General features: G+C 42.3%; 1 protein-coding gene across 1 annotated transcript; it reads right to left on the bottom strand.

The window, feature by feature from the left end:
* Positions 1–1,782: 1,782 nt before the first annotated feature.
* LOC308335928 (voltage-gated potassium channel subunit beta-3-like) lies at positions 1,783–20,319 on the bottom strand (the record flags this gene model as incomplete). The annotated part of the gene is made up of 14 exons (XM_080793151.1): positions 1,783–1,875; positions 1,996–2,084; positions 2,940–3,060; positions 3,684–3,778; positions 3,902–4,022; positions 4,979–5,064; positions 5,255–5,341; positions 5,618–5,661; positions 5,774–5,818; positions 6,234–6,278; positions 6,380–6,459; positions 7,473–7,510; positions 7,632–7,675; positions 20,174–20,319. The coding sequence occupies 14 exons, from the start codon at positions 20,317–20,319 to the stop codon at positions 1,783–1,785; spliced, it is 1,134 nt and encodes a 377-aa protein (XP_080649277.1).
* Between the last annotated feature and the right edge of the window lie 7,195 nt (positions 20,320–27,514).

Here is a 27,514-nt window from a genome sequence, read left to right as displayed (position 1 = left end):
AGTTTTTGTGTTGTGTATCTGCTGTTGAATATGTGAGTTGTAATGGATATATGTGTATGTGGCTCTTGATCACTCAATAATCCTATGGGTGAATTTGCTATTTTCTTTTGGTTCAAGCTAGAGGTTTTGGGCTTTACACACTCGCACACAGTGTGTGTTATGTTGTGGTTGCTGAGGTTCGTTGTGAGTTGTTGTAACAGGGTGGCTCAGGCTGTATCAATTGGTTCATGACTGGCATGGTTTTTCAATGTCAGGCTTTCAGACATGACGCCATGTGGCGGATAAAGTATATGGACTTTTAATATGTGTCTTATTCAAGGGTAAACCGCCCGAAACACACTGAATAATACGCCCACATATTAAAGCAGCATATTATTAATCCCTTGAGTATATGCATGCGCCCTTGAGCACATACAGTACATGAAACCCCTCGAGTATATCTGACTGAACTAACTCCGCAAGCTACTTTAATATACAGTACTAAAGACATGAAAAACGACATACTAGTATGTCGTCGAAATCCATGAATGTAGTAGGCTATGTCGATTTTTCAGCTTTTTTTTTATCGTCGAAAATCATGAAAAACGACATACTATTAGCTTTTATGACCATGACCATATTGCAGTTTTATTTAAAACAAATCTTCTTCTGCCCCTAATACATACATGCAGAGTCACATGTTTATGAAACTTCACAGTATGGTAGAGGATCATGCTGAAACCAGTCTTACTCCAATTGTCTAAAGGGGGGTCGTTTGAAAATGTAAACTTTGAAAAGGCATACTGTAACTGATGCCTCATTTTGACTCATGTGAAATACATCTGTCACTTTGACAGTTTTATTCTTATGCAGCTGTACACAAGATAACAATAAACAACACATATTTCAAAGTATAATAGTTGATAGATTTATATAAATACAGCTATAGATGCAGGTTACACATTTGGATTTGTATAAATACAGGTATAGGTATACAGTAGGTAAATGTATATAAATAGTAAATACAAGTAGATACAGTAACACAACTACAGTATAAGAGAGACATTTATATAAATACAATATAAGAGGTAGATTTATAGGTGCATATGAATTCAGGTAGATACAGTATACCACATAGATTTGTATGGAAGATTTCACAGTACAACTACCTGACTTTAATCATTTATCAAGATCAGTACAACTGACTGACTTTAATCATTTATCAAGTGAAGTGACTGAAGTGATCCTGATAGATAGGATGAGATGTAACAGATCAATAAAGTATTTATATTATATTTATATTAGAGATGCACAATATAATCGGTATCGGAATCGGCCATAAAAATACCATATCGGATCGGTCTCAAAATAATACATATTATTTTCACCGATATTGACTATGTAATGTACCGTATGTGACCGTAAATGTCTAAATTCAACATTTAATTTGTGTACTTATCTCATTCAGTAGTCATTCAGTGGTGAACACAGAAACGTGGAACAAGAGTATATTTATTGATTGATTGAATACTTTAGTAACAGGCTTTGGGCCAAGCCCCCGGCCCCCGGCTATCGGCAGATTTGACCCTGCAAATAATCGGAGATCGGTCATAATTTCATAATCGTGCACCCCTAATTTATTCATTACATTTACAATTAGTAACTAAATGGTTAAATAATTAATTACTATTTATTACTGCTCTGTAAGACTGGGTACCTCCCCCCCCCGCTCTCTTTCTCTCTCTCTCTCTCTCTCTCTCTCTCTCTCTCTCTCTCTCTCTCTCTCTCTCTCTCTCTCTTTCTTCACGGGCGCGACTCTGTTTTGGCGTTCCGTGGCTTGTTGCCTAGCAACGTGTCCATCTCAGCGATGATGGGCGGAGTCAGCTGGGACAGAACCTGACAGACAGACCGACAGGAGACTGTGTCATATGTTTTTAATCTTTAACCATTTTCTAATTATCTAATTCATGTCCTTGTAAAACCAATTACAGACAGACAGACAGACACATACAGTACCTTGATAGATCCTACATTTTCTAGAAGTTGTTCAGAATTTGTGGCTCCAAGTAGAACTGTACTAACTCCTTCACTACGAAGACACCATGCTAGACAGACAGACAGACAGACAGACAGACAGACAGACGTCAGTGACATCATCATTAAGTAATCTGACAATGGTGATTTATTAAAGGTATACCTCACCATGAATTTAAAATCAAATGTATTATATAAATGTTGCCCTTTTAATATATTTGTATACACGCTGAAGCCTAAACAACCACTCAGATCATTCATTTCCATCTTCTCTGAGGGTGCCGTTCCAAGGCATTTCAGATCCCTTTGGTGGATCTCTGTGAAAACGACATGCAGCTCAGGAGGAAGAAGGTGCATTATTTATCGTATCATCACCTCCTTAAATCTGCTATAAAGATGGCCAAATCAATCTAGGTCTCTGTCAAGTGTATAATATATAGCCTTTAAATTTTATATCTAGTGAGCGATTTGCTTGGTGGAAACCATAGCGCCTGCTAGTCAACTGTATTATGTAACACACCATATGTCTCCTTGTCCCGAGCCCAAGGCAAAAAGTAATATGCACAAACGTACATATTCTTTTTGGTCAGCGGAACGCCTCGTCGACCCATAAAAATAAATCCATCCACTTAGTTCTAATGTCCTCGTCCTTAGTTGGGATAATATGAGACTTGTTCTTCAACAGCCTAAAACAGCAGACACTGTGAGTGTGACTAAAAACAATGGCAGTCGATGGATCAGGATGCCATGCATAGTTTGCATTACAATGAGTTCAAGGCTGAAGACAGAGTTAAAGTGATTTGCTGATGCCACAGTTTATAGTCAGTGTCATTGCAGAAAGAGTGACAGTAATACACACACACACACGCACACTCACATGTGTGAGCACACACACATTATCCAGGTTTGAATGAACGTAGCTTTACCGATAGCCAGCTGTGCAGGAGTGCAGTTGAGTCTTTCGGCTATCAGGCGGAGATCCGTGATTTTAGACAGCTGTTTCTTCCATTCGTCGCTGCCCACTTTGTCTTTGAGCCACGAATAACCCTGCAGTGTGCGCCCAAAAAGAAGGCATTGGCTTCCAATACTATATTACTTCTATTCCACTCTGCTCCACTACATCTCAGATGGCATATATTGTACTTTTACTACATTTATTTGAACACTTTTAATTACCAGTTACTTTGATATTTTTTTTTACAAAACACCCATGGAGCATGATGTTTGCGGGTGACATTGTCACATTGTGATCTGTAGTGAGAGCAGGCGGAGGGAAATCTAGAGAGGTACAGTATGGAATCTCCATAGTTTGGAGTGGACATGCACTGTACATTGTACAGAGGAGAGATAGTGAGTATAAAGAGTCGGCATAGAAGGATGTTGAGGTTGGAACTGAGGAAGACCAAAGAGAACATTTATGGATGTAGTGAAAGAGGACATGACGTTAGTTGGAGTGAGAGAAGAGGAGGCAGAGGACAGGGTGAGATGTAATGTAATGTAATGCACAATCTATACGTAAAGCACTTTGGATAAAGCGCTATATAAATGCTCCATTTACCAATATTTTGTCATTTTACTCAAGTATATTTTGAATTACATACAACATTGATACTTTTTCTTAAGTAAAACTTGCGTGCGTTCGTGCGTGCACATATGTGTGTGTTATGTACCTTCATTGCAGCTCTTGAACCATCTGGAATTCCTTCATCGTATTTACCCGTTAACAAACCACAAGCCAGAGGAGACCAGGCCATGACCCCTACACCTGCACACACACATGCACGCACACACACACACACACACACACGCACGCATGCACAAAACCAAGTTGGTGCTGATTGCAGCAGTGTGTGTGCATGTGTGTGTGTGTGCGTGCGTGCATGCGCACCTATCTTGTGGTAGAGATCAGGAAGTTGTCGTTCTATTTTGTCCCGTTGGAAGTAGTGATACTCTGACTGTTCACATACTGGAGCTATGAGGTTAAACTGTCTGGCTACGGCATACGCCTCCTGAGAGAGAGAGAGAGAGAGAGAGAGCATAACAGTACAGTAACAGTATAACAGTACAGTACAGGACACGTGTGTTGGCTCATACAGTACAAAGAAAACAGCAGTCTTTGACTCTTTATTCACTTGTAATACTGTAGACCGTGTCCTTCGAAACCCGACACACGTCTGTCTGCCTGTCGGGTCGCAACTCCAACAGGCTATAAAGGGAACTTTGCAACGTTCGACACGGCACTCACACGCTTTAGTGGTGGGGCCTCGTTTTTTCCCATATAGAGATTTCCAAAAAATATTTATATAAATCATTTTAAGCCTAGAATCTAAAGCCTTCCTGCAGGCTCCTGGTGAATCATGGCCATAAAACCTTTGATTCTGTGAGAGAAAAACTATTAAAAACCATCTGTTTAGTCACTAATCTTTGATTCTGAGAACCACTAAACTTTAGTGGTTCTCAGAATCAAAGATGTTCTGGTCATGAATCAACAGCATCCTGGATGGCTTGATTATAGGCTTACAATAATTGATATAAATATCTCAAGAATTCTCTATGGCAGCGGTCCCCAAACTTTTTTGGCCGTGCACCCCTGTTTCCTCCTGACCTATAGCTGAACGCACCCCCCGACGCCAAGGCTTGTTGTATTTGGCCGAAAATGATACACTTTTTAATATGATTATGGCAAATATAATCACAGAATGTCACTGCACTGAGAGACATATACAGCTGCTGTGTACTCCCGCAGTCTCCTTACGACAGTTGTTTACTGGATTTTTCCGTTTGTGTTAGATTACACATTAAAACCTCCATTACCCTTTTCATGTCACGCACCACCGTCTATGGGAAAAACGAATGGGCGGCCTATTTTTTGAATGGAACCAGAAAATGCCTGCCCACTGCTGTGGCCTACGTATAGCGCATAGCGTAGCAGTACTGTACCATGATCCATATAACAGTACTGTACCATGATCTCGATGACGTTCCATCGCGACGTCCCCCAGTACATGGCCATGCCTTGCTCAATGACAAAGGTCATCGCACGCACAACCTCTGAAAATGCACGGGCGCGCACACACACGCACACACACACACACGCACACACACACACACACACACACACACACACACACACACACACACACACACACAGTACATTAAGTACATTTAAACATAAAAGTACATTTAAATTTGAGAGAGGGAGAGAGAAAACCAGATGGCGAGATAGAGTGTGTGTGTGTACCTTCCATAGGTGCGTTGATGTCATTTCGATTTGCAAAAACAATGTCCACATAATCCAGTTGTAATCTGGAGAGAGATGCTCTGAGACCTCACACACACACACACACACACACACACACACACACACACACACACACACTATAGAAACTTGTAAGCTATGAACTATATTATTGTCTATTATCGGTCTATCTACAAGCTCGTAGAGCGCCACCGAGTGGCGCGCCACAAGCTTGTAGGTCTGCTATTTTTGAAAAATCGGAGAACGACTGACATAGAAACATAGCTTTTTCTGAAGACTGTCAACAGACATTTTTAGAATCTGATCTCAGGTCAGAATGGGTTAAGGAGAAAACGTATAGTATACCTTCAATTATGTGTTTCCTTGACAAACCCCTCTCTGTCTCCGCCCTGCAGAACACACACACACACACACACACACACACACACACACACACACACGTTCATGAAGATGAAGCTGTTATGAAACTAATATGAATAGAACGATGATGGCTGAACTTACGGTCCTCCCCAGTAGATCTTAGTGGTCACTACATAACTGGACCTCCTGAGAGAGAGAGAGAGAGAGAGAGAGAGAGAGAGAGCAAACTTACAATTTTGACACCATCAATTTATAATAGTACTAGCCCTTACCCGTTGTGAAGATATTGCCCTGGGTGTGTTTTCGCATTTTTAAGTCACTAATAAATTCATTATTAATTTATAATTTGTTAAATTGGAAAAACGGCTTTGTTAAGACCTCCATAGACAGTCCTGTGTGAAAAGTGGGAGGGATTTGTGCAGGCAGTGAGGAGCTACGGCAGTGTTTCTGACACACAGACAGACAGACAGACAGACAGACAGACAGACATTGTCAGACTTATAGTATGATGATGATGATGATGATTATAGTATGATGGTGATTATAGTATGATTACTATGACGGATGAACAAGACAGACAGACAGACAGACATATATTCACCCCCAGCCTTTGTGTTTTAGAATTTTCCCTAAAGTTGTTTCTGCCCTGAGAGAGAGAGAGAGAGAGAGGTATATGTTGTTATTTTCATTATGATTATTAATGTTGTTATTATTTGTTAATGCTAATGGTTTTGTTGTTTACTGTACCTTCCTGATGCGTAAACCTCTGCAGTGTCAAACAGGTTGACGCCATTGTTGTAGGCTGTGGTCACTACGCACTCTGCTGTCTGCACATACACACACATTATATTATACACTACACACTGCTGTCTGCGCATACACACACATTATATTATACACTACGCACTCTGCTGTCTGCACATACACACACATTATATTATACACTACGCACTCTGCTGTCTGCACATACACACACATTATATTATACACTACACACTGCTGTCTGCGCATACACACACATTATATTATACACTATGCACTCTGCTGTCTGCACATACACACACATTATATTATACACTACGCACTCTGCTGTCTGCGCATACACACACATTATATTATACACTACGCACTCTGCTGTCTGCACATACACACACATTATATTATACACTACACACTGCTGTCTGCGCATACACACACATTATATTATACACTACGCACTCTGCTGTCTGCACATACACACACATTATATTATACACTACGCACTCTGCTGTCTGCGCATACACACACATTATATTATACACTACGCACTCTGCTGTCTGCACATACACACACATTATATTATACACTACACACTCTGCTGTCTGCACATACACACACATTATATTATACACTACACACTCTGCTGTCTGCGCATACACACACATTATATTATACACTACGCACTCTGCTGTCTGCACATACACACACATTATATTATACACTACGCACTCTGCTGTCTGCGCATACACACACATTATATTATACACTACGCACTCTGCTGTCTGCACATACACACACATTATATTATACACTACACACTCTGCTGTCTGCACATACACACACACATTATATTATACACTACACACTCTGCTGTCTGCACATACACACACATTATATTATACACTACGCACTCTGCTGTCTGCGCATACACACACATTATATTATACACAATATACACTCTGTTGTCAATGTAACATTTACGTATCCAGTCCCTACAATGAATATTGAAATTGTGGATGAATGAAGTAAAATAAGACTGGAAACACACACACACACACACACACACACACACACACGGTACCTCATCAGAAATCTGTGATCCAAATGTTACCCAGGTTCCTGCAAAACAGCAGCATGCATGTTCAATTCCTGTGTGCGTGCATTTATGCGCAACGTGTGCGTGCGTACGTGTGTGCGTGCGTGTGAGCATGCGTGTGAGCATGCGTGCGTGCGTGCTTACCCAGTCCTAAGCAGGATACTCTCAGTCCAGATTTCCCCAGATACCTGAAACAAACATAACATTAAATCATAACGTCAAGTCATTTTCATTTTAATCAGCCGTTTGTTTAGTGTTTCAGCAGCAGTATAGGACGTTATGTAGGCCTACATCATACCTTGCACCAGTGTTTTTCAACCCTTTTCATATCAAGGCATTTACTGTATATCTGGCATTTTCTGAGATTTGATGAGATTTAGCCTCTCAGACCCAAGACTTTGCATATTTTGTTGTCGTTGGATAAGATTTCCATGCTGTATTGATGTTGGTATCATAGGAGAAATAATAGGCAAACGTCAAAATATCAATTCTTCTACATTCTCTAATTGCGTAGACTTCTATTACATTAAGTAATGCAGAGATGTATAACAATAATTTCACAAGGACACATTTGGTTTCATGTTACGCTCTCCAGGAGTTAAAGATCTCATGAAGGTTCAACATTTGGTTACCAACTTGACCATCATTTAGCTGCATGGAGACCACCTGGAACCTCCAAGAACCACTGGTTGTATAATTATACAACTTGTAAACTCTACCCAACAACGCCTCCTGCTGGTCCATTTTAGAGGGAACTCCTATCTAAATATGGACCTGAGCTAGTAAACAATAAACCACAGCTAGGTTCAGGTTCAGGTTTATTTGTATAGATACAGAGTATAAATACAATGGAAATTATTTTGCTCAGAGCACTCTCAGTCTTACATACACAGGACATAAACAGACATCTATAGTGCATGCAAAGAAAAAGACAAAAACACAAAAAGACAAAAATCTGATGGCAGAGCCATTTGACAACATTTTTACAAGTATCATTTCGTTAACTTGATCAAATATGGACCCTGAGCACATTCCCAGTTTGAAAATGAGGAGTGGTGGAGCTGACGGGGCAAGGAAAATGCCTATATACGAATAAGAATGTCTTCACCAATGTGTATTTGTAAGGTGTCTAGTTTCAGTTTAGATGTGTTATTACGTAGATGCACACCTTTACAAACACAGTGGCGAAGACATTTATTGGTGGAGAATTTGTTAAATATGCCCTGACTATTTGCTGATTGTAGATCTGCTATTTTCAGAGCACAATACACCTGAGTGCAACCACACATGAAATGACTTAATTGTCTTTTAGTTCTACTGGATCTCTTCTCCACTAGTCCCTCCCTATATCATTTTAGTCTAGTTTTTGTTTGTTGACAAAATTATCAAGCAATTTTTGTTAGTTTTAGTCGTCATAGCTTAGTTTTTATTTATAGTTTTCCTCAGTGAAAAAAGATAGTCAACGAACTTTTTTTGTCATAGTTTTTGTCGACAGCACTAGCTGAAATGATGAACTATGAATTATTTAGCTGGTCTCAAGCACTTTAAGCATCCTGGTGCTTTAAGCATTATTAGAGACCAGCGCATTAATAATTAATAATAATGAATAATGCGCCCTGCACCCCCGGACACGGTAAATGATTATTATTATAAGACGCCTGAGGACGCATACGCCATGACGGCAGACTGCTGGGCGGAACGTTCCGTTCACGAGCAGTTCACAAACACTTTATCACATCTCTCAAAAGACAGGAGACAACTTGAATCAAGACAAAGGGAACTTAACAAAAAGATCACACCTGTGTGAAGTGAGGGGCGCTCTTATCATCGTAAATCATGATGACGTAGTACACTATGACATCATCAGACACTATGACGTAAAATTCTCGATTCAGGACAGAGTTTGTCAACATACACTAAAAGCTGGACATAGGAGGGGATAGCGCCCCTCAAAAATCCAACATATCCCATAATCTCTGTACATTGAACGTTCAATGAACTAACAAACATGTCCAACATAATATCCATAACAATATGTACAATCTCTCATTGTCTTTGTTGTGGAAAAACACAGGCTGTTGAGTCTACATATAAGCATAATCTCCATCATTTTCATTGTCATCACTGTCACTTGCATACGTGATATCACGACAGTCTTCCTCATTCTGGCAGTCGGAGCTACAATGGAATATTTCACAAACACTTTATCACATCTCTCAAAAGACAGGAGACAACTTTAATCAAGATAAAGAGACCTTCAATCAAGAACTTAACAAAAAATCACACCCGTGTGAAGTGAGGGGCGCTCTTATCATCGTACATCATCTGTGCAGTTCTGTGCAGGGGAGCCCCACTGAATTGCACGAACATCTGTTTGAAGAGCAGTCTGCTTTACACTGACATCTGACCATCTCAATGATAGATTCTGGTGCAGGGAGGAGCTCAGTTGTGACTGGTTTCAGCTGGCCGTCCTTGTCCTTGTGGTAGCCGTTCTGTAGTGGGTCAAGGAACTCTTGCTGAGTGATGTCAGCCTGACCCCACACGCTGGCCTGGATATGGGCCTTTAGGACATGCTGCTTGATGGCACCAAGTGTGGGTGGGAGCTTCTCACTTTCTGCCATTTGTTTGCAGAAAAGATGCACACCTCAGTTCAGGGATTTTGATCCCTTTCCGAGAGTATACAGTGCAATCAAACGTCGCTAATGCAGAATGAAGATCCTCTGTCACTTTCCTAGTCTGAGAAAGCATTTGAAGAGCCTTAACAGCATGGTCATCTGCTTTTAGGTAGATGCTCAGCCAGGTAGCTTTGCCTATTCTAGAAAAGCGCCCTGTGTTGTCTGCTCCTGTAAATGCGTGAAACGCTGGAAAAGCTTTTGCTCGATTGATGGAGTCTGTGTTTTTGTCATAGCGTGACAACACGTTCTGAGGTTCAGATAGCTCAATAGGCAGAGCGCTGAAACACATTAGGTTCAGTTAGCTCAATAGGCAGAGCGCTGAAACACGTGGGGTTCAGTTAGCTCAATAGGCAGTGCGCAGCAAAACAGTTGAGAGGTTCAGTTAGCTCAATAGGCAGAGCGCTACAACACGTGAGGTTCAGTTAGCTCAATAGGCAGAGCGCTGCAACACGTGAGGTTCAGTTAGCTCAATAGGCAGTGCGCTGCAACACGTTAGGTTCAGTTAGCTCAATAGGCAGAGCGCTGCAACACGTTGTGAGGTTCAGTTAGCTCAATAGGCAGAGCACTACAACACGTGAGGTTCAGTTAGCTCAATAGGCAGAGCACTACAACACGTGAGGTTCAGTTAGCTCAATAGGCAGAGCGCTGAAACAAGTGAGGTTCAGTTAGCACAATAGGCAGAGCGCTACAACACGTGAGGTTCAGTTAGCTCAATAGGCAGAGCGCTGAAACAAGTGAGGTTCAGTTAGCACAATAGGCAGAGCGCTGCAACACGTGAGGTTCAGTTAGCTCAATAGGCAGAGCGCTGCAACACGTGAGGTTCAGTTAGCTCAATAGGCAGAGCGCTGCAACACGTTGTGAGGTTCAGTTAGCTCAATAGGCAGAGCACTACAACACGTGAGGTTCAGTTAGCTCAATAGGCAGAGCGCTGAAACAAGTGAGGTTCAGTTAGCACAATAGGCGGAGCGCTGCAACACGTGAGGTTCAGTTAGCTCAATAGGCAGAGCGCTGCAACACGTTGTGAGGTTCAGTTAGCTCAATAGGCAGAGCGCTGAAACAAGTGAGGTTCAGTTAGCTCAATAGGCAGAGCGCTGCAACACGTTGTGAGGTTCAGTTAGCTCAATAGGCAGAGCGCTGAAAAAAGTGAGGTTCAGTTAGCTCAATAGGCAGAGCGCTGCAACACGTTGTGAGGTTCAGTTAGCTCAATAGGCAGAGCGCTGCAACACGTTGTGAGGTTCAGTTAGCTCAATAGGCAGAGCGCTGCAACACGTTGTTAGGTTCAGTTAGCTCAATAGGCAGAGCGCTGCAACACGTTGTTAGGTTCAGTTAGCTCAATAGGCAGAGCGGCAGAGCGCTGCAACATGTGAGGTTCAGTTAGCTCAATAGGTCAGTGCGCTGCAACACGTTGTGATATCTCTGTATATATAGCAGCAAAAGTTTTTCCAGCGTTTCACGCATTTACAGGAGCAGACAACACAGGGCGCTTTTCTAGAATAGGCAAAGCTACCTGGCTGAGCATCTACCTAAAAGCAGATGACCATGCTTTTAAGGCTCTTCAAATGCTTTCTCAGACTAGGAAAGTGACAGAGGATCTTCATTCTGCATTAGCATCGTTTGTTTGCACTGTATACTCTCGGAAAGGGATTAAAATCCCTGAACTGAGGTGGCATCTTTTCTGCAAACACATGGCAGAAAGTGAGAAGCTTCCACCCACACTTGGGCCCCTAGGACATGCTGCTTGAGGGCACCATATCCAGGCCAGCGTGTGGGGTCAGGCTGACATCGCTCAGCAAGAGTTCCTTGACCCACTACAGAACGGCTACCACAAGGACAAGGACGGCCAGATGAAACCAGTCACAACTGAGCTCCTCCCTGCACCAGAATCTATCATTGAGATGGTCAGATGTCAGTGTAAAGCAGACTGCTCTTCACACAGATGTTCGTGCAATTCAGTGGGGCTCCCCTGCACAGAACTGCACAGATGATGTACGATCGATTTACGAGCGCCCCTCACTTCACACAGGTGTGATTTTTTGTTAAGTTCTTGATTAAAGGTCCCTTTGTCTTGATTAAATTTGTCTCCTGTCTTTTGAGAGATGTGATAGTGTTTGTGAAATATTCCATTGTAGCTCTGACTGCCAGAATGAGGAGGACTGTCGTGATATCACATAATTATGCAAGTGACAGTGATGACAATGATGGAGATTATGCTTATATATAGACTCAACAGCCTGTGTTTTTCAACAACAAAGACAATGAGAGATTGTACATATCGTTATGTTAAACGATTTTGATGGATATTATGTTGGACATGTTTGTTAGAGTTCATTGAACGTTCAATGTACAGAGATTATGGGATATGTTGGGTTTTTGAGGGGCGCTATCCCCTCCTATGTCCAGCTTTTAGTGTATGTTCACAAACTTTGTCCTGAATCGAGAATTTTACGTCATAGTGTCTGATGATGTCATAGTGTACTACGTCATCATGATGTACGATGATAAGACCACCCCTCACTTCACACAGGTGTGATTTTTTCCCTTTGTCTTGATTCAAGTTGTCTCCTGTCTTTTGAGAGATGTGATAAAGTGTTTGTGAAATATTCTATTGTTTGGAAGATAAGATATACATATCCAGATTACCAGAATAATACCATTTGATTTGATGTAAAAATGCAAAATACCCACCCATACATGTCTCATTTACAATGTAGTCGGCTCCATTGGATTCCTTGCCCCCAAAAATGTAGATTTAACCACTGCAATCTTGATTTTAGGTCATTTAGTAGGCGAGATATTGAGAAATTCGTTTTTGAAAGTAGCCATTTTTAAAGCTACAAGATGGCCGCTTTACCGACCTCGGAAAAAATGGCAACAAACATTTTCTGATTCATTAGGCTATAAGGTTTCCAAAAATATATAGTTTTAAAAATCTTCGTCTAAAGCCTACAAAATTACATAAGGAACCGGACTAATAGCTGGATCCTATAATGACGTAACTAACAACACTTGAGACATAACAAACTCTAACTGCAGCACGCTGACCTTGCTGTCTGAGATGAGATGGTGTCAGTAGCTAGAATGCTACAGTTCAGTACACAATACAGAGACAGTACACTGTGCTCTCACGTACAAGTACACGGCATAGGCACTCAGATCATATCACAACAATTACTATAGTGTGTGTGTGTGTGTGTGTGTGTGTGTGTGTGTGTGTGTGCGTGTGTGTCTGCGTGTGTGTGTGTGTGTGTGCACGCGTTAATCGCAGTTAATCTGTGATTAAGTCTCTGTGATTAAAACAGCTGTTGGTCACACACACACAGAGGGGCATTGACGTTTAGCTTTGTGACCTTTGAACTCTTTCTACGTGTCAGTGTGTGATTGTTTCACTAACGGGAAGACTCTATTTTGTGTCTCAGTATTATACATTATTAACATAATATATTGTCTCCTATAGCCAGATGGGCTGAAACATCCTCACAGCATGTTAGAGCATGAAAGAGCCCTGGGTAGAGTCTAAACCCATTTTGACCTGAGATCAGATTCTAAAAATGTCGTCTACATCCTGACAGTTTTCTGAAAAAGCCATGTTTCTATGTCAGTCGTTCTTTGATTTTTCAAAAAATATATTATATAAAATATTATATAAAATATTTTTCAATAGCTAAAGCATAACATGATGCTAACACCAAAAGGGGTTCCGGCCCAAAATGGGCTAAACACAAGAACGCTATATGAATGACACTATAGGTATCACATTGACGGACCGCATCAGAACCGTGATCCTCTACGAGTGTACTGTACAGGGACCTACCACGGGTCACAGACAAAGTCAGAGAGAGAAGGATGAGGCTGACAGGGCACTGCGCCAGCCAGGCACACATAACTTGAGGCAAAGTAAATTGACTCTATGGGAGCCAAACCCAGGGGCAAAGCCAGGAGGGGAAAGAAGCGCATCACCTACTGTACGTACAAGCACTGCAACGTGACCGCTTAGCTAAACAACACTGTATAGAGCCCAAGAACCTGATGTTGGATAGGAGAGTGTGGAGGGCAGCGATCCAGCAATCCTGAGTTGGTGTTGGCTAGAGTAGACCACACTCTCCCATCGCATCATCATCATCATCGTCGTGGTCGACAAATGTTCGTTGACTACCTTTTTTCTGACGAAAACGAAATAAGTCTAGATCGGGGGTTCTCAAGGACCCCCAAGTAGCCATATCCCATGTTATTGCAAAGTGTGTGTGTGTGTGTGTGTGTGTCTGTGTGTGTGTGTGTGCGCGACTGCGCGCGCACACGCGTTTGTGTGTGTGAGTGTTTCTCTCCTCACCTGTACATCATGTCGGTATGATGGCCCTTTATAGCCTCCTTCGTGTGGGCGTGGCCTAACAGGGCGTGGCGGCCGGGAGGCGGAGCTTTGTGTTTGACAGATTGACAGGTGTTGTTGTTGAGGCCGCCCGGTCCCCTCTTCAGAGGATGCTGCTCGCCCCCCAGTGTGTTGCACGTCGCTATGGACACCTGCATCCTGTCTGTCTGTCTGTCTGTCTGTCTGTCACTAATTCACTATCTTATACAAACTAACTGAACTTTCTATGTGTCCCTCCGTCCGTCCGTCTGTCTGTCCTTCTCGTCATCTGTCCCCTACGGTCTCTTCCAGTACAGTAAAGACATTATGGTCTCACCGTCACAAACATAATAATAGTAGCAACAATGAAACGGGGAAAAACGGAATATTCCACAAGTCCGTCCTGTTGTTGTTAATGTGTCCTCAAACCCATCGACCCAACAACTGAGAGAAAGAGATGATGATAACCCCCTCCCCCTGCTCTCTCTCTCTCTCTCTCTGTCTCTCTCTCTCTCTCTGTCTCTCTCTCTCTCTCTCTCTCTGTGTGTCAGTTGTAGGACAAATCATATACTGTCCTGCTCAACATGACTCCACTGTACGCCTGAAAGCACTGTGTGTGTGTGTGTGTGTGTGTGTGTGTGTGTGTGAGTGCGTGCGTGCGTGCGTGTGTGTATGTGTGTGTGAGTGTGTGTGTGTGTGTGTGTTTGCACGCAACCAGTTGTAACCTTAACAAGTACAACAGTGTCAATGATTAGGAACACGCACACGTGCATACACACACACACACACACACACACACACACACACACACACACACACACACACGTGCACGTGTCTGTGCGGTCAGCTAGCATGTTAATTCACATCAGCACACTGTACAGTACCCACCTTGGCCCTTTAGGCACTGTGTGTGTGTGTGTGTGTGTGTGTGTGTGTGTGTGTGTGTGTGTGTGTGTGTGTGTGTGTGCGGGCGCTCGTGCGCAACCTTGCATGTCTTCAAGGACCAATCCGCATTAATACTGTATGAGATGTCATTGTCACGCCTCTAATCGTCTTGTTGGTTGTAACCTACTAGAATTTCGCCCCCCTTCGGGGGGCTCAATCCTAGTGTCGTTGCAGCGCAATATGGGAAGAAGGAAATTGCGTTGACAGAGTTGACAGACTCCACTTCATGTTTCAGCTGTGTTTTTAAACTCAGTAGTGTGCCCTGCACATGTAGTAACGGATGGGTTATAAATTAGTATAATAACAGAAAGTGTTTTTTATTTCTCATAAATACGCAAACATGGTGAAACAACTACAGTCACAGAGAGCAGTGCCAAGGTAGCTGCTGCCTGCTAACGATGCAAACAACAGCCTTGCCTGTCGTGTGTGTGTGTGTGTGTGTGTGGGGGGGGGGGGGGGGGATAGCACTATTTTTCGACATTTTACTGTGTCATAAATATTTACATCTGTAGCCTATATTGTGATTACATTTGACCGTACATTTGACTCTTGTGTTATATTCTTGTGAAATATTCAGTAAAGTATTGTGGTGAAATATTCACCCCAAGTTGATAAGATATGCAGAGAATATAATACCAAGAAGCCCCAGTTTGAAATGCATTAGGCCACAGACCCCCATTTGATACCATTTGCTCTCTGGGAAAATCAGGGTCCATTTGGTTCCATTTGTATGCTCTTGGAGTATGATGACTGTGCTAACAGTATTATCATAAAATATGTCTCAGTTTGAAGATTCAAAAAAAGATATTTCATATGTGTGAGCTTGTAAAGGAACGTTCAACCTAGAGACAGTGTTGCCAAGTCTGATCATTATAAGCTACTTTGGACTTGTTTATCTATTGGTAGTCCTTGACATGGAAATGTTTGAGTTCCACTGCTCTGAAACAACATTAGACAACAAAGTTTGACAGTCAACACTATAATTGATTATTTTAAGACTAATTTCCGGACCATTTTTGATTTACCTACTTTGAACTGGCCTATTAACATTTTTATAGACCTGGTTGCTTGTTTCACTCTCACATCCACGATATGTGGCAACCCTGGTCCCTGGTTTGTTTTGCGTGTGGATGTTTTTTGTGTTGCTTTAGCATCTTTAGCACAGTAGCTATCAGAGGCTGCAGTCATGTGGAAGCAGGAGGGAAAAAGGAAAAAAGACGAAACCACACAGCATTGCGCGGCCGCAGATCTGCCCTTAAACGGCAGATCTGTCGTTTTATGGATCATAGAACGAACGTATGCTGTTAGCTTGTTGCCCCCCCCCCTCCCTCCCTCCCTCTCTCTCTCTCTCTCTCTCTCTCTGACGTTCTCTCTCTCTCGCTCGCGCGCGTTACTCTAACACGTCTTTCTGTCTTTTTCTCTCTCTCTCTCTCTCTCTCTCTCTCTCTCTCTCTCTCTGTCAGAAAGCGTTGTGAGTTTACTCACAGCACCATCACTCCTGTCAGTTATTTCGTCGTGTATTGGTAGCCTATATGAGCCCAATATTGGCGTTACGCATTTCACTTGAATAATGTTGTGTGCGCACGTGCGCACGCTGAGAAAGACAGTTATTTAATGAAACTGAAAATTATAACGTGCTGCGCTGTCTCGCCGCCGTATAGCCATTCCTGTGTGTCTCTGTGTGTGTGTGTGTGTGTATGTGTGTGTGTGTGCGCGTGTGCGCAAGACAGACGTGCGTGTGTGTGCAGGCTGAGAGCTGCTGACTGTGATTGACGTGTGAGCTAGATAAATCAGTGAGAGTTGGAAAAAGCGCACGCAGAGCCAACTCGCAGGCAGTGCCTCAGGCCAGATGCCTGAGAATCGGCACAGGATTCTCTGGGTCACCAGTGTTGGTGTGACACACACGGCTTCCACATTTAGCTTCATACTGGGTGAAAGTGGCGTTCCAAAAATTATTTTTCCCCTCGGAATTCTTATTCACAATGAGATGGAGTTGAGGTGTTTGTGTTTGCTTGCTGGAGCTATAATTAATGTATTTGCATTAAATGTCCACTCGCGCATCGAAGTAAAAAGCAAGATGGCCGATTGTGAGACTGAAAAGTAGCTGTGGGGGCGGGCCTGGAGGGCCTATGAGAACACGGAGCAGTGTTGCCAGGTTTGCGAATTGTAAGCGAGTTGCAGTGTGTGCAAGTAGCCTGGTTAAAAGGCTGTTTTCTGCCGCTGTTGGGGCAACAGAACATGTCGACCAGTTTCTGTCAACCGCTTTTGGTCAGGTGACCAACTCCACAAATGTTAAATTAGATATCTCCTTCACCCGTGTGAATCCAGGGGCGCTCTTCTCATCATACTGTACATACAGTAACAGTATACATCAACACATCCCGGCCATTGGCGGCCAATCTATTTTGCTCTTTCTATGTCCTCACTTTTTATCCTCAATTCCAATCCGGCCAATCTATTTTGCTCTTTCTATGTCCTCACTTTTTATCCTCAATTCCAATCCGGCCAATCTATTTTGGTGTCCTCACTTTGCTCTTACTGTCCTCACTTTTGACATCCCCCAATATTCTGTCCTCATTTTTTGAGCGATGCTAGCCCCTCGTATATTCAGCTATTAGTGTAGATTTTCATCTTACACAAACATTAGATTCCCCATTGACAATGAATGGAGAATTTACGCCATAATGTGTCTGAGAAAATCGGTATTTCTGTCCTACACAAAGATTAGATTCCCCATTGACAATGAATGGAGAATTTAAGTCATGGAATATCGACAGTGGAATATCTATATATAATGGATCTTTGCGTATACACTATAGAGTGCTGTGTTGACATAAAATGCTCTCTAAGTTACATAAGTTGAGCCTTTGCATATAGCCTGTACGGTCGTCGAGGCTAGGGCAAGTGCTACGGGGCTAAGATGGAGTCTGAAGAGGTGGGTTTTAAGTCTACGGCGGAAGATTGGGAGTGAGTCTGCAGTTCTGATTGCAGTGGGAAGTGCATTCCATAGTTTTGTAGCCAAAAGGGAGAAGAGTTTAGGACGTGTGGAGCGTTGTCCCAGCGGTTGGGACGTGTGGAGCGTTGTCCCAGCGTTTAGGACGTGTGGAGCGTTGTCCCAGCGTTTAGAACGTGTGGAGCGTTGTCCCAGCGTTTAGGACGCGTGGAGCGTTGTCCCAGGATGTTTTCAGTGAATGTTCTTCCAGCTTCCCTGCGTTGGCTGATGTGAGCACGTGGGAGGGTTTGTAGAGTCCGATCAAACAAGAAAGATATGGGTGTGCCATACCGTTGGTTGCTTTGAAGGCCAGCAGTGTGGTCTGACTTCCTTCCTGGACTACAAAGTCACACCTCCATGCAGCCTCCTCCTCTAAAGCATTATGGGAATTGTAGGAATTCAGCAATCCTGTCAAACCCTAGCCTATAGTCAAATACACAGACTTCATTCTTTTTCTGGCCAGAGGGTGCAAATTTCATATAGAGCGAAGTCTGACGTCACTGTCAGTAGAGGGCGCCAGTACATGTAAACCGATCATCCCGGCCTTTCTGTCAGTGGGTGGCTGTGCGTTGTTAATGATGTCCATTCATATTTGATATACAGCCAGTTTCTGGAGAAAATTGAATTAATGTGGCCGCAATTAATGTGGCCTTGAAAGGGTATATAAGCAATGTCACTGCTAATATACGTCACGCCCAGCTGTCACCCAGCTGTCAACACATTGCGTTCCTGAGAGTCCTCGTTGACGTAAGCTCAGCTGGCAGTGACTCGACTCGTAGTAACCACCAAACATTAAATATCAATACAAAAAATATGAAATAATAATTAACATGTCAGTTTCATGCAGCCACACCGCCTACCCGGACATGTAGTCTCTGGGTTGTTTGACTCGTTTCTAGTGCTTATTGTGTTACTCTTTGGGTATATTTGTACATTTCCACCTTCAGTCGATGCTTCTGTTTATGTATTATGTACACACACTATTTATACACACTGTGACACGTTTTAAACAAATAAGTGTTCAGAACCTATAAACCCTTGGATTTAGTGTGTGTACTTTGACCTCTGCTGGGGATTTAGTGGAACTGCAGTCTGTAAAGCAATCTGGGAACCCATAAAGAAGAAAATAAATCTGTCTCTGGAGATTAGCTGTAAAGCCTAGAGGCTATGCTACAGAAACGATACCTTTCTCTGGAGATTAGCTGTAAAGCCTCGGCTACAGAAACCATACCTGTTAGATTACCTGTAAAGCCTAGGCTATGCTACAGAAACCATACCTGCCGCTATTTAGATCCCTCAATAAAATGAGGTGCTGTGCACATCGAAATGCGAAGTGATTTAGAAAACAACCTGTGTCTCTTCTTTTATATTCCTGAACCGATTATATGACAAAGGACGCAAATCGTTCATAAATAGTGTTTTGTTCATGAGACTGGTCCAGCTGGGTTCCAATCATTTTAGGTTTAGGTTTATTTATTTAGCATATAGTACAAAAAATAGACAATAACATATCAAATAAACAAAAATACAATGCAAGGAAAGGAAGAAGCCAGAAGGCTTATATGGAATCCTTTCCTGAAGGAAGAGGTCATTGGTTTTAAAGATTAAAAGTTCATAAAGAACAGTACATAAATCTACAAGTTGTCAAAGTTGCCATGTATTTCATCGAACACACCACACACACACACACACACACACACACACACACACACACACACACAGTCACACATACCTGTAGCTCATGGGTGTGTGTTGGGCGGTGCAGTCTCTGAGGCTGAGCTGACATTCGTTCAGGTAGAGCTCCAAGCGTTTCCTCTCCTTGAGCCTCCTCACCTCCTCCAACACCTGAGCAGTGCAGGTGTAAAGTAATGAACCCATTCTGACCTGAGATCAGATTCTAACCTAACACCTGAGACAGTGCAGGTGTAAAGTAATGAACCCATTCTGACCTGAGATCAGATTCTAACCTAACACCTGAGACAGTGCAGGTGTAAAGTAATGAACCCATTCTGACCTGAGATCAGATTCTAACCTAGCACCTGAGACAGTGCAGGTGTAAAGTAATGAACCCATTCTGACCTGAGATCAGATTCTAACCTAGCACCTGAGACAGTGCAGGTGTAAAGTAATGAACCCATTCTGACCTGAGATCAGATTCTAGAAAATGTCTTCTACATCATGACAGTTTTCCATTCTGACCTGAGATCAGATTCTAAAAAATGTCTTCTACATCCTGACAGTTTTCTGAAAAAGCTATGTTTCTAATGTCAGTCGATTTTTCAAAAACAGCAGACCTACAAGCTCGTAGCGCGCCACTCGGTGGCGCACTATGAGCTTGTAGATCTGCTATTTTTCAATAGCTAAAGCATAACATAATGCTATAACACCAAAAGGGGTTCCCGCCCCAAAATGGTAAATTTATTTGATTGAAGTATTTATTAACAGTTTGCATGAATGGGTACATTTCACATGAAAGCACAACTCAATACAAAGACTGTCACTGTGTGGACGACACACTGATAAAGCATTACACTTTGTTTACAACAGGGTCCACCTTTTTCAATTCATCAGAACATTTAGAGACGGTACAAATATACACTTCTATATAAAAAAAAACAACAACAGGAAATCATGTAAGGAGGTAAAAAGGGAAAAGAAACATACAGGACGTGGGTGGGGAGTGATTCTGATTTTACGGGGGCCAGTTTCGAATTGCAGCCGTCCGTATAGGTGACCTTTGAGTGCGGTTTTGAAGGGGTTAAGGGATTTCCATGTCTTAATGGCTGTTGGTAGGGCGTTCCACATTTTGTAGGCATTTAGTCCCTTGTTTGTGCCGAATCTGGGTTGCACGTTGTTTGTTGAACTCCTTCTGGTGTTGTGGGTGTGAACTTCGTTGACATTAAGGAAGTATTTACCTAAGTATTTTTAGGTACATTTAGGTAACCTGGTGGTGTACTGTAACGAATCTCGTGGACCAGACCCATTGCAAGATGCTGTACTCTGTCGTCAACCCTAAGCCATTCCAGCCTGTCAAAATGGGCAGGGGTGAGGTGGGTTCGGGGAGTGAGGCCAAGTAGGAGCCTGTTTTGGGAAGTCTGGAGCCTTGTTTTTAGGGCCTCAGATCCAAATATTGTACTTTTACTCCACTACAATTATTTGACAACTTTAGTTTAATACTAGTTAGTTTGTAAATTTTTATTATTATTACAAAACGTACAGTAACCACCTCAGCCCTATACATTTCGGCCATTTGAAAATAGCAGATCTACGAGCTCACAATGGGTCGCAATGCGAGCTTGTAGATCTGCAATTTTCAAAAGACTTTCCTTTGAAAACTTTAAATGGGACATTCTGCATTCTGCAAGTACTTTATACTTTTGCTTAGTTGAGGTACATTTGATGTTGAGGTACCCTTTTTGTTGTTTCGAGCATTATGTTATACTTTAGCTATTGAAAAATATCAGATCTACAAGCTCGTAGCGCGGCACTCTGCTATTTTTGAAAATCAAATCGAATCTTTGAATATATATCCTTGAAGAGCGAATGTTTTTAACTCAAGTCTATGCTTCGGGGGGGGGGGGGAGGGTCCCTGGAACAACATATTTTCAGATGGGGGTCGGCGGCCAATTACATATAAATATTTGGGGGTCCTTGACATGAAAATGTTTGAGAACGACTGACATAAAAACATAGGATTTTCAGAAAACGGTTAGGATTTTTTTTTTTAGAATCAGCCTCGGGTCTAGTAAAACAATTTAATCCATTTTCCACCACGTTTACGGCACCTGAGAGGCCAACGCAGACTCCTCCTTCTGCCTGTCGTTCTGCTGCTGCTTACATTCCCTCTGGTCTTCCACTGCTGTCGATGCCCCTCCTCCTGGGGGTGGGAAACGTAGAGTATATATGAACAGAGAAACCCTGAGGCCAAATGGACATAGTGGCCCAATGTGGTATTGCAGTTTGACCCAAATCGTGAACGCGCTGGTCCGTTGACTATCATTGCGCACGATCATGACGACACGTGAACGAACGGCTGTTTCATACGTGAACGCACGTGAACGCGTGCAATGATATAGTCAACGGCCAGCACGTTCACGATTATGGGTCCAATAATCCATCCCAGAATGCACGCTGTTCCTATACCCGGAAGGAGGAGTGATGAAATTGCCCTCATGCGCTTTTTGAGCAACTTAATGCGGAGTGGATGGGAGGAGACATCCGGTGCATGCCGTCTCTATTCATATATACTCTAAGGTTGGAAAGGCTTGGAATTTGTCTTTTTCTCTTTCTTCCTGATGTTTTATAGCTATGCACTAGTGATGGGAGATTCATCGGCAAACACATCAGTATCGGCTCGATTCTGGTTGTTTTTAGCTTAATCGGCATTGGTTCGATAAATCAATCGGTCTGTCTTACAGATAAACAAGCCCAAAGTAACAGCTTGAACAGATCTACAAGCTCACAATCTGACTTGCCGAAGCCTGCAGTGCAGATACCCTGTTAACATGTACTTTTCAGAATGGCCAAAAACTTTAAAAACTTTAAATGGGACATATTTACACTATGGGTAATTGCACTGTTGGTACTTTAAGTACATTTTGAATCCAATACTTTTGTACTTTTCCCCCCCATTAATACTCCATTACTTGTAATGGAGTATTCTATAGTACGTTTTCCCAGCACTGACCTCCTCCTCCTGCTGCTCCTCTCGTGGCGGGTTTGGGTTTCTTGGTGAACCCGTAGAGTTCGTCCACGGAGAACTTCCCTCCTTTACCGCCAGAAGGCCCGACTGACGCGGCCGCCCGGCCTGCAAACATCCCGCTGAACGCCGAACAAAACACCTCAACACCGACAACAAAGTATATCTATTGCATTCGACGAGGGTTTTGGCCACTCACCACTGAACTGGTGAGTGATTATGGCAAAACGTGATGGATAGGTCGATCGTCACCTTCTTAAAATAATGGCCTATTTATTTATTTGAGGAAAATGGTGTTTTTGCCGAAGGTCAGGCCCAGGTCCTCATGAGTGACACTGCAGGCCACCACTGGTAAAATCAACTATCTCCTAATTGAAAAGGATCATGCTGTTCTCCCGCCCCTTTTATTATAATGTCTGACCATTATTTTAAGAAGGTGGTGCAAGCTAAATACGAACCTCTAAAGCTGAGTTACTGTACGTTACTGTCAGTTATCACAGCACCAATAAGACGGTGATGGTAAACACAACAGTCACGTGACTCCAGCGAACGCTAACACAGTGTAGAAGATGTCTCTCTTGTTTCAAAGTTCTCACGAATCCAAACGGTACAATGAGGACGTTGTTGTCAATGTGTCAGCTCTCAGCTCCCCTCAGTAGTTTGATCGTATAATTCTGCTAGAACCTCATCAGAGGGTTCTGCAGCGACGGTTCCTCCCAAGGTTCTGCTGGTCCTGGTTGTGTCAGTACCGGACGGTTCTGGTACAGAATGCGTTGTGTTTCTGTTAGTGTCGGTCCTTTACACGTTCAACCGTTCAGGGTTCCTCATCTACGTTTGAAGTTCTTCAGCCGTTCGGCTCCAAATAATGTCCTCTAGCTCTGCGTCAACTCTGTGTTGAGTTCCTTAACCCATTTAGGCTTGAATGCAAAAAAATGTTTTTTTTTTAATGATTTTTTTCTGGAAAAACCTCATGTTTCTACATCAGTGGTTCTCAATATTTCATGTCAAGGACCCCCAAAAATTATATATGTAATATGCCGCCGACCCCCGTCTGAAAATATGTTGTTCCAGGGACACCTCCAGAAGCAAAGATTTGAGTCAAAAACTGAAACACCGAAAGAATATATATTAAAAGATTTAAGGCACATTTTCATCATTTTTTTTCAAAAATAGCAGACCTACAAGCTCGTAGCGCACCACCGAGTGGCTCTCTCTCTCTTTTGTAGATCTGCTATTTTTCAATAGCTAAATTATAAGTGTTTAGAACACCAAAAGTGGTTCCCGCTCAAAATGGGTTAATTCTCTGCCAGATGTGTTCTACCCTCTGTCACTTTGAAGGTAGTGTTTTATCTCGCTGTTTACACAGTTTTATCTCTCTCTCTCCCTCCCTCCCTCATTATGTTAAGTAGTAATATTAATCCTGTTGGGTTAATCCTAAAAGTCAACAGATTAAAGGCATGATGTTCATTTTTATATCTGTCGGTTGATCTGCCCAGTCTCCTCACTCCTGTGTGTGTGTGTGTGTGTGTGTGTGTGTGTGTGTGTGGGTAATCTCCTACCAGGACTTCTTGTACAGTACATTCAGTACAGTATAATGAATGCCTTTATTGCAGAATTTATTGCATGTACCCAAATGTACATGTTAAACAGGCATTTGTGACAGTTAAGGCCTTTAAGCCAATGTCATCTAAGGCTAGAGGAGTATCTATCTAGTGCAACTTTTGACAGGGTTATTTATACTGACGTTGATGCTATGATTCACAGACTCATCCAAGCGACACATGAATCTATGCATTAAGTTCCGGAGAACAGCTTGAAAAGTATTGACTCTTGCAGCCACAAACATTTCACTTGCACTGCACCATCTATAGGCTTTTTGAGTAAAATTCTCATGGCATCTACCAGGACCTCTAGTACTGCTCGTTTTGTTGTCCTACCAGGACCTCTAGTACTGATGGTTTTATGTCCTACCAGGACCTCTATAGTACTGATGGTTTTACATCGCCTTCTGCATAATGCGTTCCTGGTTGTTGGTACATGCGCTTGTCCAAATGTCCATGGTGTACTGAATGCTACAGTAAAAATGTAGCTCTTTGTTCATCACTGGCCCAGTGCCCTCCCCAAAACCCTGACCAATAAGTGTCTCAATACCAAGTTCTCCCAAAACGGATATTTGACAAAGGAATACATTGTCATAAAAAAGACAGTACATATAAATGATTGAAAGGCAAACTGGAGCAGTGGAGCTGGAAGTCAGTCATGATGAACTTCTCCATGGTACTTGTCTGCTGATCATAGTTCTTTTCGGTTTAATATTGTTATTACTTCCGCAAGCAGAGCGCGCAAGTACTAGTTTCGCCCGGGACTCGTATGCACCGTCCCAGCCGTCCCGCCAATTTTGATGCGTATGCACCGTCCCAGCAAATGACGTAATGACTAATTGTGCCTGATACGGCAGTGGTCAGATTACATACATCATGTATACATAGGAGCATTACCTTTAATCCTCCCAACACTAAAACATATCGTCATTACGTCACCATCGAAAACCAATTACACTCTGGCATTGGGTCCTTTAATCCACATCTTTATTACGTCATCATTGAGAGCTAGTTATACATAATATATATATGTATATGTATATGTATGTACGTAATGACGATATGTTTTAGTGTTGGGAGGATTAAAGGTAATCCTCCTATGTATACATGTATGTAATCTGGCACCACTGCCGTATCAGGCACAAGTAGTCATTACTGAGATTTGACAGTTTGTAGCGGTCGAAAGTACTTGCGCGCTCTGCTTGCGCACTAGTAGGACATTTATGGCCTACTAGTGCGCAACAAGCAAGTATGCACTCGACAGAGTGCAGTTCTAGTTTATTTACTGTTTTTATTTAAGTGTATTGTGGAGCAGCCCCCAATCTTAAGTTTTTCACAATGCATGTACTTGTACATCTGTGTGACAATAAACATCTTGAATCACCTGACAGATAGGAGAATACAAGAGAAGAGAGACAGATTATACAGTGTATTTTGACAGCATGCCTGCAATGCTGGTGAAATACCACTGGATGTCAGTGTAATGATGTTACTCTAACATCAATGATAATAATATAATTATGCCCATGGGGCACTGTCTGGCCTACTTGGAAGAACGATGCAAGTTTGAAATGAATGCCCCACCCAGTTTATTATGCATGTGTCTCTTTGTCAGGCATGCCCCAAATATGGAGTCTATGCAGTGATGTCAGCTGTGTCCCCTTTTATGTCCATTGTGAGTTCTTTGTCAGGCTCGTTAGTTCATTCATGCATTAATTAATTCATTCATACATTAATTAATTCATTCATTCATTCATTTGTGTTTGCTGTGGTTTCACCTAGGCCATTTTGGGGCGTTAGCATTATGTTTAACTTTAGCTATTGAAAAATAGAAGATCTACAAGCTCATAGCGCGCCACCGAGTGGCGCGCTAAGAGCTTGTAGGTCTACTATTTTTGAAAAATAGAAGAACGACTGACATAGAAACATAGCTTTTTCAGAAAACTGTCAGGATGTAGAAGACATTTTTAGAATCATATCTCAGGTCAAAATGGGCTAGCTGACATGGGTATCAGTTGTGGACGGTAACAAAGTAACATTTACTTGGCACTGACATTTTTGTGTAGTCCCTGTACTTCACTTGAGTATAATTTGTATTTTTGGATACGTATAATTATGCCAAATATTGTACTTTTGACTTGACCACATTTCTACCAAGGGAAGAATATAATACATTATGAATTAACCGCTTAAAGCTCTATTTCACTCAGTAAAATCTTTGATTATTTTTGGGAAAGTGCAAATTTCCGATACAGCAATGCATCGATATATAAAATGTACTTTGTAATTTACACTTTTGAACACAACACACACGTACATTATTAAAACCACACAATGCACACAGAGTCCGGTTGGGACAGGAGGAAGCAGCGGGCGCTCTTTATTGATTTACTTCCATTTGCTGTGAGCTAGCATTCATGGATATACATAACTTGTACTGTACACACGCAATACACAAGCCTTCAACACACTTAAAAGTACAGTAGCCACCCAAACTTGGACAACCAAGCAGAAAACAGTACATTAAAAGGTGTAAGTTATTTAGCTTAAAAGTGTTAAAAATAGATCTATATTGTGATACATTGCTATAGTGGTATAAGATAGTGTTTGTTCAGCAAACAAAGGGGTCACCCTGTTTCTCAGTCCAACTCTTCAGTTAAAACCCATGTTGGGCGGGAACCCCTTTTGGTGAAAAATAGCAGATCTACAAGCTCGTAGCGCGCCACTCGGTGGCGCGCTACGAGCTTGTAGATCTGCTATTTTTTGAAAAATC

This window comes from Protomyctophum bolini (genome assembly GCF_963924005.1).
Source record: "Protomyctophum bolini genome assembly, chromosome: 20".
Lineage (NCBI taxonomy): Eukaryota > Metazoa > Chordata > Actinopteri > Myctophiformes > Myctophidae > Protomyctophum > Protomyctophum bolini.
This window is presented reverse-complemented; position numbering and strand designations above follow the sequence as displayed.